The 20,420-nt window shown below is 41.7% G+C and overlaps 1 protein-coding gene across 18 annotated transcripts in view; it reads right to left on the minus strand.

The window, feature by feature from the left end:
* The window catches only part of plekhm3 (pleckstrin homology domain containing, family M, member 3), a 126,183-nt gene that overhangs the window by 20,843 nt on the left and 84,920 nt on the right, over window positions 1–20,420 (minus strand). For 17 of the 18 annotated variants that reach the window (XM_073046548.1, XM_073046550.1, XM_073046549.1 and 14 more), the window contains one exon: window positions 13,028–13,091. In XM_073046548.1, the coding sequence (XP_072902649.1) occupies window positions 13,028–13,091 (64 nt within the window). Of the gene's footprint in view, window positions 1–2,192; window positions 2,507–13,027; window positions 13,092–20,420 lie in introns of those variants that run through there. The other variant, XM_073046562.1, reaches the window with a different exon arrangement.

Below are 20,420 nucleotides of genomic sequence, written 5' to 3' on the forward strand. Positions count from 1 at the left end.
CACAGAAGCAGAATCAAATGCTAACAATGAGAAAACAAAAGTTTGACCAGAGTGATAGATCAACTCAGGGAAGGGAGAAGAAAGAGACATAAACCAATAGCATTGTGCAGGCTTTAATGCTGGGTAATAAGGTCATCAGAAGAACTTTTGGTAATATCGTTAGCCAATTTAACACAACAAGTGACTCCCTGACCAAGACTGTAAAGGAAGAAATCAAGATGTGGATTCAAAGTTCCATGTTCAAAGTAAATTATTATCAAAGTGCATATACTGAATGCCACCACATACAACCCTGAGATTTGTTTTCTTTCAGGCATAAACACAACACAATCAATGAAAGACTGGACCCAATATGACGGACAAACAACAATGTGCAAAAGACAACAAACTGTACAAACATAAAACAGAAAAAAAACAAGCAAAAAATATCGAGAACATTAGCTGAAGAGTACTGAAAGTGAGTCCATAGGTTGGGGGAACAGTTCAGTGAGGGGGAAGGTGAAGTTGAGTGAAGTTAACTCCACTGGTTCAAGAGCCTGGTGGTTGAGGGGTAATAACCGATCCTGAACCCGGTGGTGTGAGTCCTGAGGCTCCTGTGCCTTCTTCTTGATAACAGCAGTGAGAAAAGAGCATAGCCTGGATGGTGGAGGTCCCTGATGATGGATACTGCTTTCCTGTGACAGCACTCTGTGTAGATGTGTTCAATGGTGGGGAGGGCTTTACCCGTGATGAACTGGGCCATTATTTGTAGGATTTCTGTTCAAGAGCATTGGTGCTTCCATACCAGATTGTGATGCAACTAGTCAGTATACTCTCCACCATACTTCTATAGGATTTGTCTAAGTTTTAGATGTCACGCTGAATTTTCACAGATTTCTAAGGAAGTCGAGGTGATGCTGTTATTTCTTCATATTTACACTTACGTGCTGGGCCTAGGACAGATACTCTGAAAAGATAACATCAAGGAAGTTAAAGTTGCTGACCCTCTCCACCAGTGATTCCCGTGATCCTCCATCCTGACCCTGAGTCACAGGATGTTGTTGTGGCACCACTCAGCCAGATTTTCAACCTCCCTCCTAAATGCTAATTCGTCACCGCATTTAATTCAGCCAAAGGCAGTGGTGTTGTTAGTAAACTTAAATGTGGCATTGCAGCAGTGCTTAGCCTCACAGTCGTAAGTATAAAACAAGTAGAGCAGGGGACTAAGCACACAGCCTAGTGGTGCACCTGTGCTGACAAGAGATTATGGAGGAGAAGTTGTTGTCAATCTGTTCTGAATGGGGTCTGCAAGTGAGGAAATTAAGGATCCAATTGCACAATGAGGTATTCAGCCCAATGAGTTTAAGTTTATTGATTAGTTTTGAGGGGATAACAGTATTGAATGCTGAGCTGCAGTCAATAAAGAGCATCCCGATATATGCATCTTTGCTGTCCAGATGTTCCGGGGTTGAGTGAAAAGCCAATGAGATGGCATCTGCTGTGGACCTGTTGTGCCAGTAGGCAAATTGGAGTGGATCTAAGTTGCTTCTCAGGCAGGAGTTGATGTTTCATCACCAGCCTCTCAAAGTACTTCATCACTGTGGATGTAAGTGCTGCTAGGTGAATGTCAATGAGGCAGGTGACCACATTGTTTTTCTTATGTACTGGTATAACTAAAGCCGGTGGGCACCTCTGACAGCTGAAGCGAGAGGTTAAAGATATTGGTGAGCATTCCAGCCAGTTGATCAGCACAGGTCTTAGTACGGTATGATTTCTGTGGGTTCACCCTCCTGAAGAATGCTCTCACGTCACCCTCAAGAGACTGAAATAACAGGGTCATCGGGAGTTCGTGGAGGCTCTTCCATGTTTGGACCATCAAAGCGAGCTTTGAGCTCATTTGAGAGCGAAGCCTAGTTGTCAGTGATGTTGTTTGGTTTCACTTTGTGAGAGGTGATAGGATTCAGGCCCTACCACATCCGTAGAGCATTCTGCATCTCTTGTATCTTCCTTGGATTATCATCAGATTATCCCAGATTCAACTACTTGCACAGAATTATATAGTCTCACCAGGCTTTTGTGGTATGAGATGCATGGCTACTGTCCATTAAACCATAATTAGAAAGTACTCATGTTTGGTTACACTGGACGACAAATTTTTTTGGAAGTGTTGCTTCCTCAGAATTTTTTTTTTGTTTGTGATAGACTGCTTGAAGCTGAACACAAATATAATTTTAGACTACTTGTACCACGTAGGAATTTGCAGAAACAAGAAACTAACTTTTATTGAATATAATGCGTCTAATTGCAGAACGGTGCTGATGCTTTGCAATAGCTCAACTAAGCTAAAAATGTTTTGTTGAATGATTTTCATTTGTACTCAGCGTCCGAGGCTTCTCACTTGTGTAATAATCAGCCAGCATCGATGGATTCTAGTTGCCCTGATACCATTTCTCCATGACCGCAATGTCGTGATGAAGCCTTTCACAATGCTTGTTACTGATAGTGCCAAGATTTGCTGGGAAGAAGTCTAAATGGCAATGCAGAAAATTAATCTTTAGTGACATGTTACACTATGCTTGAAGCATGTTGTCAACCAGTTGCACGTAATTTGGTGCTCTGTAGTTGCCAAGAAAATTTTCAACAATATACTTGATCTGCTATTAGAGAATGAGACAGGGCAGGTGACAGAAGTTTGTGTAGGGGAACACTTTGTACCTAGTGATCATTGTTTCAAAGTAAGTATGCAAAAAGATAAGTCTGGTCCACAGGTTGAGATTCTAAATTGGAGAAAAGCCAATTTTGATGTTATCAGAAAGGATCTGACAAGTGTGGATTGGGACAGGCTGTTTTCTAGCAAAGATGTACTTGCTTAGTGGGAAGCCTTTAAAAGGGAAAATTTGAGAGTACAAAGCTTGTTACATGCTGTCAGAATAAAAGGTAAAGATAACAGGTGTAGTGAACCTTGGTTTTCAAGAGATATTGAAGCCCTGGTTAAGAAAAAAAGTCTATTGCAGGTATAGGCATGTAGGAGTACAATAAACACATGAGAACACTTAAGAAAGAGATCAGGAGGACTGAAAAAAGCATGAGGTTGCTCCAGCAGATAAGGTGAGTGAAAACCCTAAGGGCTTCCATAGTTTGTTAAGAGAAAAAATTGGGTCTTCTGGAAGATCAGAATGGTTATCCATGTGTTGAGACAAAATAAATAGGGGAGATCTTAAATGGATGTTTTGCATCTATATTTACTCAGGAGATGGACACAGAGGCTACAGAAGTGAGACAAAGTGGACCTTATAGAGATTTCAGAGAACAGGTGTTTGCTGTCCTGAGGCAAATTAGGGTGGATAAATCCCCAGGACCTGACAAGGTGTTCGCTCGGACCCTGTGGGAGACAAGTGCAGAAATCCCCTAGGCCTAACAAAGATATTTAAATCGTCCTTAGTGATAGTTGAGGTAATGGAGGATTGGAGGATAGCCAATGTTGTTTCACTGTTTAAGAAAGGCTCTAAAAATAAACCAGAAAATTATAGGTCAGTGAGCCGGACTTCAGTAGTAGGAAATATCGAAGGTATTCTAACGGACCGAATATGTAAGTATTTGGATAGACAAGGACTGAATAAGGATAGTCAGCATGGCTTCATGCATGCTGCTGCTCACTTTGATGAAGCATGAGTGTACTGCTAGATCCAGCACAAAAAAATTAATCAAGTTGAGGAGCAGCATATATCGGCCAGACAGGGCGCACTGTGGAAATCAAGTTCGCTGATGACGCAACAGTGGTTGGCCTCTGTTCCTCCTCGTTGTTAGATTTCCTGGTTTTTCTGTTGGCCCTTTTAAGGGCCCAATTGATTTCCTTCACCTTGTAGCTATTCTGTAGCAACGTCCTGCGTAATCATCTTATTTCCTCGTGGAGACTCTCCTGGTCCAAAATAGCTTTTGCACAGTTAACCATGCTTAAGAGGGCCAATGGAAAAAAAAAACAGGAAACCTAACAGCAAGGAGGAACCCATTGCTACCATCTGTATTTCCACTGCTTTGGGAAGGATTGCCAGGATCCTGAAGAAATACCTAATTAACACCGTCCACAAACCCATAAGGAAACTCAAATAACAGCTTATGCGTGTCAAAGATGACCTGGGACTCAGGACGGCTGACGTTTACAGGATCTCCTGTGAATGTGGAGCAGCGTATATCGGCCAGACAGGGCGCACTGTGGAAACCTGCATCAAGGAGCACAGGAGATGTACCCATTTGGGTTACCCGGAGAAATCAGTGGTAGCAGAGCATTGCATTTGCAATGGCCATAGATTTGACTTTAATGGCACAAAACTACTGTGCTGCACCAATGGCTTTTGGGACCACCTGGTGAGGGAAGCCATTGAAGTAAAACTAGAGGAAAAAGAATTTTAACAAAGACAAAGATCTCACTCTAAGTAAGAAGTGGAATTCAATTCTAAACAAGGTGGGACAGCAGAAATCAGGCGGGACGGACGACGGGGGTATAAAAACCACTGGACTACACATGCCCAGGTATCATCCCTAATGAAGATGACAGAGTTTGTCATCAAAACATCAGTTAAAATTGATACCTGTACCTGATTGGAAGCCTGAGAAGAGTTTATTTGTCATATACGCTGGGAAAGCACTCGATCCTTTCATGGGTGACAGAAAGCTTGGAGATGCAAACAATGGAGGAGATGGTAATAAACAGCAAGCAGATATAGTTACTCTGGCTGATTGGGTAGAGAAGTGATGGTGATACTTAGAGAAGTATGAAGTGAAACACTGTGGTAGAAGGACTTTGTGGTGATACAGGCTAAACGGAACAATTCCAAAGAACATGATGACACTGGGTGCACATTAATCCTTAGTATGTTCTCCCTGTGGCCCCATGGGTTTCCGCTAGTTGCTCCGGCTCCCCCCCCCCCACCACAATCCAATGGCATTCCAGTTAGAAGGTTAATTGTTTATTGTAAATTGCCTTCTGATTGGACTAGGGTTAAATAGGTGGGTTGCTGTGTAGCGTGGCTTGTTGGGCTGGACGGGTTTGTACTGCGCTGTCTCTCTAAATAAATAAGCAAACAAACAAAGGGAAGAAAAATGTTGAGTAAATGGTTAATAAAGTAAATGCGATCCTGGGATTTCTAAGTAGAGGGAGAGAGAACAGAAAGCAGATAAGTAAGTTATGGTGCACCTGCATAATGCAATGGTTAGGTCACTACTGGAGTACAGGTCAACTAACTTTGGGAAGGATGTGAAAAATGTTTACTAGAATGGTTCAAGGGATGAGCGGTTCCAATAAGAAGCTTAAATGGAGAAGTTGGGGTTCTTCTTGAAATAAAGAAGATCTAGAAGAGATTTGATGATGTCCAAGATCACAAATGGTATATACATGGAAGACTGAGGGAAGCTGTCTGCGTTAGCAGATGGTTCAAAATCTGTTGGGATGCAAAGTTAAAATTCTGGATAGAAGATGTGAGGGGAGCAGCAATCTAGCAGAAATCAGATTGTGCTGGCACAAAATTAGCTTCCTAATCATAGCAAGAAATTCGTACCGCACACAGAGTCTAATCTGCAGTGGTCAAAATAATTATTTCCCCAGCCCTTCCTATTTACCTTACACCTGTGTGCCTCAGTATACAAGAAGCTTTCACAGGATCAAAGTCAGCCCTGATTTCACTACATATACATTAGCACTGCTGCCTTTCAGAATAAAAATGGCTTTGGCTTAACTTTGATCATGTGGAACCAACAACTCTATGGCGAGGACATAACACATCAGTAAATTTAGTTTTCTTATATATGAATAAAGATAAGACTAATTTTATATGTCACATGTACAGTGAAATGCACTGTTTGTGTCACTAACCAACACGGTCCAAGGATTATGCTGGGCAGCCCGCAAGTGTTGCCATGCATCTGATATCAACATAGCATGCCCACAACTCAATAACCCTAACCCGTTTATCTTTGGAATATGGCAGGAAACCGGAGAGCCCAGAGGAAACCCACGTGATCACAGGGAGAACGTCCTTATAGACAGCAATTGAATCCAGATCACTGGCACTGCAAAAGGTTCACACTAACAGCTATGCTACCGTGCTGCTCATACAGTAAAAGTGCTGGAAATACTCAGAAGTTCAGGGAGCAACAAGGGGAAAATAAAGTCAACATTTCAGTTAGATGATCTTTTATCAGAAATGCTAGAAGTTACAGATAGAACAAATTTTAAAATGTAAAAAGAACAAAAGGGTCATGAGAGGGTGGAAGGTGGATGAAGGCAGGAAACAAGGTGACTTTTTGGAATCTATTATTGTAATATTAAAAGTACCTCTGGTAATCATTTTACAGACAGAGAAGTCTCAAAATGAGGAATGATATAACATTCTAAGTAATCTACTGTAAAAACAACAAATGTCTGCCAGAATATCTGATTTTCCCTGCTCTTCTTTGGAAGGTGTTATAAGATAACTTAATGTCCCTAATAATAATCAAACCTGGTCTCAATTTAATGCTTTCTCTGACCAGAGGCATCCCTAACAGTGTAGCACTGCTTTTGTACTACAATGGATGCCAGCCTAGATGTTAACTCAGGTCCATGGAGGCTTTGTTTGCTTGAAGAAGATACTAAACTAAGCATTTCAAATATAGATGACTGAGACACAGACATGTATGTTCAGTTACTTGTTAAGCAGCACAGAGCTGTGCCAACATTCCTCCCTTAACTAAAGGAACAAAAACAAAATGAGTCCAATAGTCTTTCACCTTGTTTGTGGAATGTAGCAGGTGGAGAAATCACATCAAGCAGTGTGACCTATTTTAATATATCTGCATCATAGGTGAGATTTGATATTCCCAATTTAGAAAGAAAAGTAGAAAACTATTAATAATGTAATACTGCTTTAAATGCTTTCCCTACCTCGGGACATGCTTCTTACTACCAGTATGGTGCCTAAGATGAAGAGCCAGTGTGGAACCACTGGTTTCTACACCCTGGAGTAGGGAGGGCAAAATCAACGAGATTGCTGCTCGTGGATAACTTCCAGTGGGTTGATGATCAAGTAAAGCTTGGCCTTGCATCATTGTGTGGTCCAGAGATCTGCAAATTTCACACAGTGGAGCTATGTGCCAACACTACCTGGGAGAAAACTCCCATAAAACACTGGCAAGAAAAAACAAATGTCAAATCTATTAAAGCCTTTTTATTCTTGCATGAAGAATTACTCCAACTTTCCTTTTAAATAACAGCAGGTTCAATTTGGACCTGGACATTAAATGATAGAAAGCTTAGTTATTTCAGTCACAGTGAACAGTTCCATTCAAATCAGCTTGCTGCTCTTGGGAGTACATGTGCCACTTTCTATGTCCACAGACCTCTCTGATCTATTGCCTCAATTCAGATCACACTAAATTATAACCTACTGGGACTAAGGGAGCACAGGCTTGAGCTTGTTCTCCAAATAAACAATCTAACAAACTGAAAAGAAGAAAACAAGACAGCTCAAAGGGTTTAGGAAAGCTGCCGGAACATTTCTGTGCCTTCAACATAATACTTCCATCTGATTAATGTCATTTACTCAATCTGAATTCAGTTTAATAGAGGCTTTGCTGTTAGCATTTGACTTTCAGATCAATAGTATACAAAGAGCTGGCGATAGCATCATGCCACACAGAGCTTGCAATAATTCTTCACTGCCAATTTATATCTCCAGCATTCTAGGAGACAAAGAGGATGCAGATGTTGGAACCTGGAGCAACAACACATTCTGCTGAAGAAACTCAATAGGTCTAGCAGCATCAGTGGGAGGAAACTCCTATCCTTACACCTCCTCCCTCACCATCATTCAGTCTTTCCAAATGAGGCGATGGTTAACATGCATTGCCTTTAAACTTGTCTACTGCATTCAGTGCTCCCAATGTAGCCTCCTTTACAGCGGCAGTTTTGCAGAACACCTGCGCTCAGTCCACAATAGCCAGCCCAAGTTCCCAGTTGCAGACTATTTCAACTCCCCTTCCCATTCCCACAGTGACCTGTCCATTCTCTACTGCTAAGAGGAATATGAAAACGAACCGGAGCAGCAAAACCTTGTATTCCATCTGGATAGTCTACAACCCAATAACATAAATAATTTCCAACTTCAGAGACTCCCCAACCCTCCCCATGTTTTCTTTTCCCTTCTCCCCCAGCTCTTCCTGATCTCCTAGTCCTCTCAGTTTTGTACTCCTTCCCACTATCCCCTCACCCACCTTCATCCCCCCCCACCCCCCCAACCTCCTGGTTCAATCCACCCATTTAACACACAGATCTTCCCCACCCTACTTCTGGTTCTAATTATTGTTCACTTCTCCCTTCTACTCTAATGGTCAAAGTTCAAAGTAAATTTATCATCAAAATATGTATATGTCACTATATACTACTCTGAGATTTGTTTTCTTGCAGGCATTCACAATAGAACAAAGCAATACAATAGAATGAAAAATGACACCCAAAGACTGACAAACAACCAATGTGCAGAAGAAAACAAACTGTTCAAATACATAAGTAAGTAAATAATACTGAGAACATTAGTTGCAGAGACTTTGAAAGTGAGTCGATAAGTTGTGGAATCAGTTCAGATTTGAGGCTATCCATGCTGGTTCAGGAACTTCAAAGGGTAATAACTGTTCCTGAACCTGGTGGTGTGAGACCTAAGGCTCTTGTACCTCCGATGGCAGCAGTGAGAAGAGAGCCTGTTTGGGGTCCTTGTTGATGAATGCACTTTCTTGTGGCAGCGCTCCTCGTAGATGTGCTCAATGGTGGGGAGGGCTCTACCTGTAATGGACTGGGCTGATCCAGTACTTTTTGCGGGCTTTTCCATTCAGGGCTATTGGTGTTTCCTTACCAGGCCATGATGCAACCAGTCCTGATACTAGTTCTCATTCTCACCTCCTTTATTTAGTGCCATTCAACACTGGTAGCACTTTGTGTTTCTGCCCATCTTCCTCCAGCAGCTCTCCCATCTTCACATTCCCATTCTTCTCCCAAACCTGTTCCATCTGTTGTTTTTATCTGTTCTGTCTCTCTCTGTCTGCCTCCACTTATCACTCACCCGCCAAAGTCTTCCCAGTTAGGCAAGAAGAAGCAGAACCTTGGGATTGATGATCTCAGGTTACTCCTAGGGCTAATGAGTTCAGAAATAAACATAGAAGGAGAGGGCAGATGAATTTGTGGCTGAAGAGCTGATAAAGGGACAGCGATGTAGCTTTTTGGACCAATAGGATCTCTTCTAGGGCAGAGGTGACCTGCACAAAAGGGGCAAGTTGCACTTGAACTAGAGAGGACACAATATCCTTGCAGGGACATTTGTTAATTCTACATAGGAGGGTGTAAATTAGATTGGCAGTTGGGTGGGAATCTGAGCAGGGGCAAGTCATGGATAGAGCAGTAATAAGCGAGAGTAAATTCAGTAATCAGGTTAGTCAAGGCCACTGTAAAGTCAAGGGAAAGAATACTCAGTTAAACTTCATTATTTCAATACATGAGGTATAACAGGCAAGGCAGAGAACTCAAAGTGTGGAGGCACTGGGATCTTATAGCCAAAACAGAAACATGGCTGAGAGCAAGAGCAGGATTGGCATCTTAACATTCCAGGATGCAGATGCTCCAGGTGTGATGGAGATACCGGTAAGTGAAAAGGGGCAGTAGCCTTTTTGATAAGGAAGGTCAAAACAGCAGTACTTAGAGATGATATTCATGGGAGATTGTTGAGTACAGGTAGAACTTAGAAACCAGGGAAGGGTCACTCTAACTGTATTATCAACCCCTCCATTAGTCAGCAGGAACTTGAAGAGCAGGTGTGTAGAACAATTACTCATAGTCACAGGAATAGGGGTGTATTAGTGGGAGATTTTAATATCCTCCTTGCTGAGGGTCAACACTGGCGCACCTCAGGGGTATGTGCTTAGCCCACTGCTCTACTCTCCATATACACATGACTGTGAGGCTAGGCATAAGCTGAAATACCATCTATAAATCTGCTGACGTTACACCATTGTTGGTAGAATCTCAGATGGTGACAAGAGGGTGTACAGGAGTGAGATACGCCAGCTAGTGGAGTGGTGCCGCAGCAACAACCTGGCACTCAATGTCAGTAAGATGAAAGAGCTGATTGTGGACTTCAGGAAGGGCAAGATGAAGGAACACACACCAATTCTCTTAGAGAGATCAAAAGTGGAGAGAGTAAGCAGCTTCAAGTTCCTGGGTGTCAAGATTTCTGTGGATCTAACCTGGTCCCAAAATATCGATGCAGTTATAAAGAAGGCAAGACAGTGGCTATACTTTATTAGGAGTTTGAAGAAATTTGGCATGTCAACAAATACACTCAAAAACTTCTATAGCTGTACCTTAGAGAGCATTCTGACAGGCTGCATCACTGTCTGGTATGGAGAGCTACTGCAAAGGACCAAAAGAAGCTGCAGAAGGTTGTAAATCTAGTCATTTCTATTTTGGGCACTAGCCTACAAAGTACCCAGGACATCTTTAGGGAGTGGTGTCTCAGAAAGGCAGCGTCCATTATTAACGACCTCCAGCACCCAGGGCTTGCCCTTTTCTCACTGTTATCATCAGGTAGGGGATACAGAAGCCTGAAGGCACCCACTCAGCAATTCAAGAACAACTTCTTCCCCTCTGAGATCTGATTCCTAAATGGACATTGAAGCTTTGGACACAACCCCAACTTTTTTAAAAATTTTGAACATATCTGTTTTTGCACATTTTTTAAATCTATTCAAAATACATAATTGATTTACTTGTTTGTTTATTATTATTATGTTTTATTTTATTTATTATTTTTTCTCTCTGCTAGATTATGTATTGCATTGAACTGCTGCTGCTAAGTTAACAAATTTCATGTTACATGCCGGTGATAATAAACCTGATTGTGATTCTGATTTCTCCGATATTGACTAGGCCACAGAGAGTGTTAAGGGACTAGATGGGGTGGAATTTGTCAAACATCCAGGAAAGATTCCCAAGTCAAAATATAGAGAGCCCTATGCAGGAGAGTGCAATGCTGGACCTCCTCTGAGGGAACCAGACAGACTTGGTAACTGAAATGGCTGTCAGAGAGCACTTTGGCTCCAGTGACCACAATTCTGTTAGCTTTAAGACAGCAATGTTAAAGGATAGAATAGATTCACAGGATAGGATCATAAACTGCAGGGCTAATTTGGGGGGGTGGTGGTGTAATAGGGCAGGATCGAGCAGAGGTTAAGTGATCTGCTGAGTTCCTTGTGTGTGTTGCTTTGCATTTCCAGCATCTGCAGACTTTCTTGTGTTTATGAATAGCAAGTGCGAAGTTTTAAAGAGTGTGATGTATGAATGTTTCTGTGAGGGCGAAGTATAAACCTTGCAAGTTTAGGGAAACTTGAAGCTCTGGTCAAGAAAAGGAAAGCATACATTGTGTTTAGGAAGTTGGGTAGATTGTTAACAAATATTTCTCCTCAGGGTTTACTGAAGAGAAAATAATGGTTGCTCAAGAGATAAGGGGAACAGGAAAATAGTTTGGAAGACATTCACATTACCAGGGAGGAGCTATTTGCTGCTTACAGCCTTACAGACATTAAGTTGGACAAATCCCTAGGATCTGACTGAGTGCATCCTCAGATTTTGTGGGGGGCTAGGGAAGAAATTGTAAATGACCTTGCAGAGATACTTGGTTCACTGGTAGCCATTGGTGGGTGAAGTTCCCGAAGACCGGAAGGTGGCTAGTACTATTCTGTTCTTTAAAAAGGGTGGCAAAGTCAAGCCAGGGAACTGCAGGCTAATCAGTCTGACATCAGTAGTGGGGAATATCCTAGAAAGACTCTGAGGGACAGGATCTACTATAAGCATTTGGATTAGGAAGAGTCACTATGCGAAGTTGTGTCTGATGAATCTTTTTTAAAGTAGTCACCAAAATGGTAGTTGATGGTAGGGCAGTCAATGTCATCTGTTTGTATTTTAACAAGGCTTTTGACAAGGTCCTGTTGAGTAGGCTGGTATAGCAGATTAGATCCAACAGAATCCAGGGAGAACTACGTAGTTAGGTGGATTCAAAATTAGCTCACAGGTAGGAAGCAGAGGGTAGTGGTTGAAGGTTATTTCTCAGGACGGAGGGTTTGGTAATGAGAGCCTGGTTATTCATTATTTGTATAAATAATATGAATACAAATGCACATGGCAAGATCAGTAAGTTTGTGGATGACATGAAATTAGTTGGTGTTGTTGATAGTGAAGAAGTTATTATAGATTACAAGGAGCATCTCAGAAGAGTAGCAAGCAGATTTCAATACAGATAAGTGTGAGGTGATGCACTTTGGAAAGTCTAACGAGTATGGGACATACAATGAACGGTAAGGCACCAGGGAGTCTAAAGGAACAGGAGGACCATAGATAGTTGAAAACGGTGTCACAGTGAAACGGGCTGGTGGAAAAGGTGGTAGAAGCAGACACGATTACAAAGTTTAAAAGACAGGTATGTGGATAGGAAAGGTTTAGAGTGAGATGGGCTATTTTCAGGCAAATGGGATTAACGCAGAAAGGCAATTCAGTTAACATCAACAAGTGGGCCAAAGCGCCTGTTTCTGTGATATGTAACTATGAATCTAAGTGCTAGACAAACACAAATTGTTTCTGATGTATAATGTTCTATTCAGTTGCAATGATGCTGAATTTGCTGTGATTTATTCAGAGAGATCAGCATCTAAACATTCACACACAAAATATGATTTTGTTCTATACATAATAAAAATGTTCCCAAAGTGCTTCACACCAAAATCTTAAAGAAGGAAACAGTGCGGTTTAGGAAGACATTAAATTTAGGAAGTTGGAAGTAGAGCCCCAGCAGAGATAGGTAAGTAAAGATTGACTATGTAAGAAGACAACAGGATTACCAAGAAAAATTATACCTTGCCTGGCTCAGAATTCTAATGGAACAGATGCATGCAGAGCAGGTTTGGCTAAATGGGATTATATTTAACATGCTGCTGAGCTCAGAGACTGATGCTCAATATCTACCATGTTACATACCTGTTGAAGGTCAGCCAAGGAGTACAAATGGACATGCTGCAGAATATATTCCCTGGGAAAGATTCTACAGAGAAAAACATAATAGTGTTATAAAGCTTTATTATCAGCAACCTGCAAAAACAAATATGAATCTTTGACCATCTGGTGAATACACAAGCTTTACTACTCGGGCTTTTTGCCACAAAAATGCAGCTTTAGAAAATTCAATATTTTCAATTTCACAAGCCTTGAAACAGCACTGCCTGTTGGAAAATAGTTTATGAGGCATCAGCAGCTGCTTAGCATCCCATTCTCCATGCAGTAGCTTTGACAAGTGTAGAGTCGTGGCTCCGAAATGGAATGTTTTTTTAATGGAGCCCTGCTTTACTGTAGGTAAAGAAAGCAAACCTGGGGTATATTTTCCTTAGTGAGGTTTGAAAGTACTTTGTTGTTTTCTTTACAATATTGGGAAACTAAATGTTGGGTATTTTAACAGCACCATTTACAGCATCACATTTCAGAGCACTTTACAATGAAGCAATATTGAAATGCAACTCCTTTTGCTGCTGCCATCGAGAAAGGAGATATTTTGGGAGATGTGAAGATTCAGAATTCTCTAGGGTTGGGGATACTGATTAATACCAAGATATTTGGATAACAGAAGAGCACTATAGGTTTGGACATTTAGAAAGGACTGATAGCTAGGGTACTTAATCCAAAAGTATGATGAACATAATCAATCTGAGAACGCACTGAGTAACTCAGCATTCATACCCGTCAGGGGTAGGGAACTGCAAAACTTCATTCCCAATCCTACTTACCTGCAGGAAGGCGTTCCATTTATTTTAAACAGTGAACTTCCCACTGTGAGGCAACACCCCTTGGTTCTAGATTACCCACCAGGGAAACATTCTCCTTGAATCATTGAAGCCCTCCGAGAATACATTGCAATGAAATGACCCCTCATTCTTCTAAATTCCAGGGAGTACAGGCTCATTTATAACGAAGTCAGAAAAAATAGCGCTGGTGAACCACAGTGACATGTTGTGGGCAGCTTACAAAACTTCTAAATATACTTCTTCTGAATCGCTTTCACTGCAATTTGCAGCCCGTATATTAAACCAAAGTATTTTTGAACCATCTTAATGAACTAGTGACTTCACAATCTTCTAAAGGACTTGGCGCACTTAACTCTTAAGCATGCAGGTACGGTACCTTTAAATGGACAAAGGTACATCACCAGAGCTAAAAGAGAGAGGAGGAGGAAAGAACTGCAAGCCAGACTGAAAAGCCGATAAATGAAACCTCCTCTACCTAGCAACTTGTTCGCAAATGTACAGTCGCTGGAGAACAATATTGAGGACCCAAGAGCAAGATTACTGTTTCGGAGGGAAGTGAGAAATTACGGTATTCTCTGTTTCGCAGAGACATGTCTCACTCTGGACATGCCAGATACATCACTAAGACCCTAGGGGTCTTCTTGATACGCAGGATGGTCTGGACTTCTGATTCGGAGAAGGCAAAAAGTTGGGGTCTATGTTTCATAATAATCTCCTAGGTGCTCAGATGCAGCGGTCTAGTCGCACTCCTGTTCCCCTGACCTGGAATATCTAACAATTAAGTGCCACCCATTATATTAACAAGAGGGACCTCCTCTGTGATCCTGACCGCAGTTTAAGTATGGCCCAGAGCTGATGTTCAACAGGCATTCAAGATATCGAGTGCTATCATCGGCAACTACCCTGATGTTTTTCAAATCATTGTTGGAGACTTCAATCATGCTTGTTTGAAGAAATTTATGCCCAATTATCATAAACATATAACCTGCAGTGCCAGGGGTCCCAGCACACTCAACCACTATTATACTGCAATTAGGAATGCTTACCGTTCCATGCCTAGACCGCATTTTGGGAAATCTGATTACCTGGCTGTCCTCCTCCTACCTTCAGACAAACAAGCAGGTAAACCCTCCCCATCATTGAGCACATCTACATGGAGCATTGTCAGGACTCACACCACCAGGTTCAGGAACAGCTAATACCCCTCAGCCATCAGACAAATAAACTAGAGGGGATAACTTCACTCATTCCATCACTTATCACAACTGCTCCCACAACTTACGGACTTAACATTCAAGGACTCTTCATCTCATTGTCTCGATATTTATTGCTTACTTATTTCAAAGTAAATTTATTATCGAAGTACAAATATGTCACCATATACAACCTTGAGATTCATTTTCTTGAGGTCCTATTCAGTAAGTTTATAGAATAACCACCATTACAGAATCAAGGAAAGACTACCCAACTAGTTTGTTCAACTAGAGTGCAGAAGACAACAAACTGTGCAAATACAAAAAAGAGAAATAATAAATAAATAAGCAATAATTATCGAGAATATGAGAGGAAGAGTCCTTTAAAGTTATTATTATTTTTCTTTCTTTTTGTATTTTCACAGCTTGTAGTCTTTTGCACACTGGTTGTCTGCCCTGTTGGTGCAGTCTTTCATTGATTCTATTATGGTTATGGCCACGGAAACCGGCATAAGCACCAGTCTGATGAGCCTATAAGGCTCGGGACAGACTTTAACTTTAATTACGGTTATTGGATTTATTGAGTATGCCCGCAAGAAAATGTCTCAGGTTCAAAAGAACAAAAAAATATGTACTTTGATTAAAAAAAGAGGTGGTTGCGAGAGGCAGAGGAGTGACTGCAGGATTTCTTTGAGTCAGTGGACTGACCTGTGTCCAAGAAGTCATCAGAAGATCTGAGTGAATAAACCACGGTTATCATGGATTTCATAGAAATGGTCATAGACAAGTGTGTCCCTGCAAAATCATTCGGATTCGTCTCCAGCCAGAAGTCCTGGGTGAACCATGCAATCTGCTGAGAGCCAAATCAGTGGCATTCAGGTCTGGCAACCAAGTAAGATGCAAGAAGTCCAGGTACAATCTCCAGAAAGCCATCTTACACGAGAAGTAGCAATTCCAGACCAAACCTGAGTCACTGAAACATAGAAACATAGAAAATAGGTGCAGGAGTAGGCCATTTGGCCCTTCGAGCCTGCACCGCCATTCAGTATGATCATGGCTGATCATCCAACTCAGAATCCTGTACCTGCTTTCTCTCCATACCCTCTGATCCCTTTAGCCACAAGGGTCATATCTAACTTCCTCTTAAATATAGCCAATGAACCGGCCTCAACTGTTTCCTGTGGCAGAGAATTCCACAGATTCTCCACTCTCCGTGTGAAGAAATTTTTCCTCATCCTCATGAAGGATGCTTGACAGCTGTGGCAGGGCTTGAATGCTATCACCTTTTACAAAGTGAAACCAAATGACATAGGCGGCAACAAGGCTTCACTCCCAGGCATCCTTTTATGGTCACTTTGACCGTCAAAATATGGAGGAACCTTCATGTACTCTCACAACTCCCGGTGACCCTGTGATTTCAGTCTCTGAGGCTGACATGACAGCATCCTTCAGGAGGGTGAACCATCTGGCCCACTTGAAGTACCTGGCAAAATACTAAAAAGCTGTGCTGATTAACTGGCTGGAATGTTCACCGATACCTTTAACTTTGCTTCGGCAGTCTGCGGTACCCATCTGTTTCAAACAAGTTTCGATCATACCAGTGCCAAAAGAGAATGTAGTAACTTGCCACAATGACTGTTGTCCAGTAGCTCTTACATACACTGTGATGAAGTGCTTTGAGAGGTTGGCGATGAAATGTCAACTCCTGCCTGAGAGGCAACTTGGATCTGCTCCAATTTGCCTACTGTCACAACAGGTCCACAGCAGATGCCATTTCATTGGGTCCCCACTCAAGCCTGGAACATCTGGGCAGTGAAGACCAGGATGCTCTTCATTGATTACAGCTCAGCATTCAATACTATCATTCCCTCAAAACTAATCAATAAGCTTCAAGACCTTGGCCTCAATACTTACTTGTGCAATTGAATCCTCGATTTCCTCACTAGCAGACCCCAGTCACTTCGGATTGGCAAAAACATCTCCTCCACAAATCTCCAACAGCACAGGTGAACCACAAGGCTGTGTGCTTAGCCCCCTACTCTATATGACTGTGAGGAATGCACAGCTCCAATGCCATATTTAAGTTTGCCGACAACAAGACTGTCGTTGGCTGAATCAAAGGTGGTGAAATATCAGCATACAGGAGTAAGATTGAAAATCTGTCTGAAAGGTGCCACAACAACAACCTCTCACTCAATGTCAGCAAGACCAAGGAGCTAATTATTGACCTAGGGAGGAGGAAACCAGAGGTCCATGAGCCAGTGCTCATTCGGAGTTGAGAGGTGGACATCAGCAACTTTAAATTCCTCAGTGTCATCATTTCAGAGGATCTGTCCTGGGCCAAGCACAAAAGTGCAATTACAAAGAAATCAGAGCAGTGCCTCTACTTCCTTATTAGTCTGTGAAGATTCTGTATGACATCTAAAACATCAGATTTCAATAGATGTGTAACGGAGAGTATACTGACCGCCTGCATCACAGCTTGGTACAGAAATACTAATGCCGTTGAACAGAAAATCCTACAAAAAGTAGTGGATATGGCCCCATCCATCAATGGGTAAAGTCTTCTCCACCACTGAGCACATCTACACAAAATGCTGTCACAGGAAATCAACACCCATCATCAGGATCTTCCCACGTTCTTGCTGCTGCCATCAGAAAGAAGGTACAAGTGCCTCAGGACCCACACCACCATGCTCAGGAAAAGTTACTACCCTCAACCATTAGGCTCCTGAACCAGAAGGGATAACTTCACTCAAGTACTCCTCATCTCATGTTTTTGATATTTATTGTTTATCTATTATTATAATTTTTTCTTTTGCATTAGCACACTTGGTTTTCTTTTGCACATTGGTTGCTGTCTGACCTGTTGGGTGTGGTCTTTATTGATTCTATTGTTTTTCTTGGATTTACTGTGTCTGCCTGCAAGAAAATGAATCTTGGGGTTGTATATGGTCACATATATGTACTTTGATAATAGATTTATTTTGAACTTAGAACTTTGAAAAAAAAGACATCTGACCCCTTTGTAGCTATCATATCCTTTCTTACATTGCATGAAACTTGCATTCCACACTTTTACACTCTCACCAAAGTACTGTCTACTTGCAGTAAGACCTCCCTAAAGCCACCACTCCATTTCCCTTCCTAACTATTTGCTTATCCCATATGAATCTGTATCTCTTGCATCGCTGAGCATGCATTTAAGAGCCTGACTCTGTTTAAATAAGTCTTTTTTACCTCCAAGATTGGTCACTTTCCATTTCCTCACATTGCACAGAGGCTAGTGGGGTGCACAGAGGCACAAGCAACTTCTCCATTAGTCTTCAGGTTCAATCCTGACATCCAGTACCATCTATGTGCAGTGTGTACATTCTCCCTGTGACCATGTGGGTTTCCCCTGGATGCTGCAATTTCCCAGCGCACATCCCAAAATATATTCTGCTTGGTAGGTTCATTGCCCACTGTTTATTGTCTTTAGTGTGTACGTACTTAGGATTGGGGGGGGGGGGGGTGTGCGGTAGCATGATGGGAATATGCTGAGAATAAGATGGGTTTAGTCCCTTATTTTATGAAATAGTGTTCATCATTTTCCAATAATTCAACGTGGTTTTCAAACAAATGGAGCTCTGTAAATGTGGGATGGCGTAACGCTGTCTAGAAGGAGTTTTATACTTTCTCCCTGTGACCCTATGGATTTACCCTGGGTGCTCTAGTTTCCTCCTACATTCCAAAGACAAGTTCAAGTTTCACAAACACGAGAAAATCTGGAACTCCAAAGCAACTCTCACAAAATGCTGGAGGAACTCAGCAGGCTAGGCGTTATCTATGGAAAAGACTAAATAGTTGATGTTTTGGGCCAAGACCGTTCATCAGGACTGGAAAGAGAAAGGAGAAGTCAGGGTAAGAAGGTTCCCACGTACTCTGGCTTCTCCTCTTCCTTTCCAATCCTAATGAAAGATCTCGGCCTAAAACATCAACTGTTTACTCCTTTCCATAGATACTGACTGGCTTGCTGAGTTCTTCCACCTTTAAGTGTCATTCAACCATACATGAATATCCATTAATACACCCAAACACAGGGTGTTAACTCTGGGGTCAAGGTGCAAAACACAGTACCAAATGTCATACACAGAAAAAGGCATACATAACACATAGAAGACTACAGTAAAATACGGTCACACAGAAAAAAAACATACAGTTGAAGTCTGAGTCCATGAATGTTGCAGTAGTCTGAGGTCAAAGACAATACATCTTGTTTCTGCCAAGCAAACACTAGAGAGCAGCACTGACTCCAGCATGTAGGCTGACTCCGACGCTTCTCTCCTGGACGGCTGTAGCACCGCGGCTTGAGGCCTAGTCCTCACTACAACCGATGCCACACAGCTCCCCCACTGTCTGCCCACGTTTTTTTGCAAATAAACTAATGAATCAGATTTGGAGGATTCCACATTAGCAATGATCTTGAGATCACAAGAAAAGTGACTCAGCCAATCACTTACTGTTAGTCTGCACACCTCCTTCGCCTCTCTAAGGCTGGCAGCATGATTCACACCAAGTCCAGCCTTTCTGCCAATGATCAAGCAACTCACTAATGGAGTAGACCTGCAGTACCTTAAGTACTTAACGTCTAGCAGGGTCTTGCAATTGTAAAATATAAGTTTAAAAAAGATAATAACACCCTTTGGTTGGCCCATAGAAGCCACTGAGCCTCAGTGCACCACATCTTAGCATAAGTTCTGACAAGAAAGGACATACAATTTAGCAGGTTAATTGGTCACACGGGTGTCATTGGGCAGCATAGGCTCGCTAGGCTGGAAGGGCCTGTTATCGAGCTGTATCTCTACATACATGACTAATGACTGTCATTCTTCTTAACTGCGGAACAGTTAGACATTGTGCAGCCGTACACTCCAAGGCATCCTTTTACTTTTCCCTCCCTAATCACTATGGAAACAATGCTACTAAAATGATTTTCAAAATAGATAATTGAATTTCATGTAGAATCTGTTGTTAATTTGGGTGATGATATTTTCATAAGTCTATGTCAGTCAAAGATCAAGTAGAAGGTGCTCCAAGTCGACATCTTTGTAAGACATTCAAATATTTCCCAATTGGTTGCATGAATCAGAAACAATAAAGTTTATATGCTTGGTGTATAATTTTCTATGAGTGCATGTTTTTCTTTGTAACAAATAAATGTGTTTCTAAAATGAGAACATTTCAAGTTTTTCTACAATCACTAATATTTGAAACCAGTTAAAACCCCCTTTATTTGTAATTTGTCCTTCTGTGCAAGGATTTGGAAATATATCACTAGCTCTGTCCAGTTACTTAGTTATTAAACTGTCACCTCCCAAATCAAAAGATTTTAGGTTGGAG

This window comes from Hemitrygon akajei, chromosome 5 (genome assembly GCF_048418815.1).
Source record: "Hemitrygon akajei chromosome 5, sHemAka1.3, whole genome shotgun sequence".
Classification (NCBI taxonomy): domain Eukaryota; kingdom Metazoa; phylum Chordata; class Chondrichthyes; order Myliobatiformes; family Dasyatidae; genus Hemitrygon; species Hemitrygon akajei.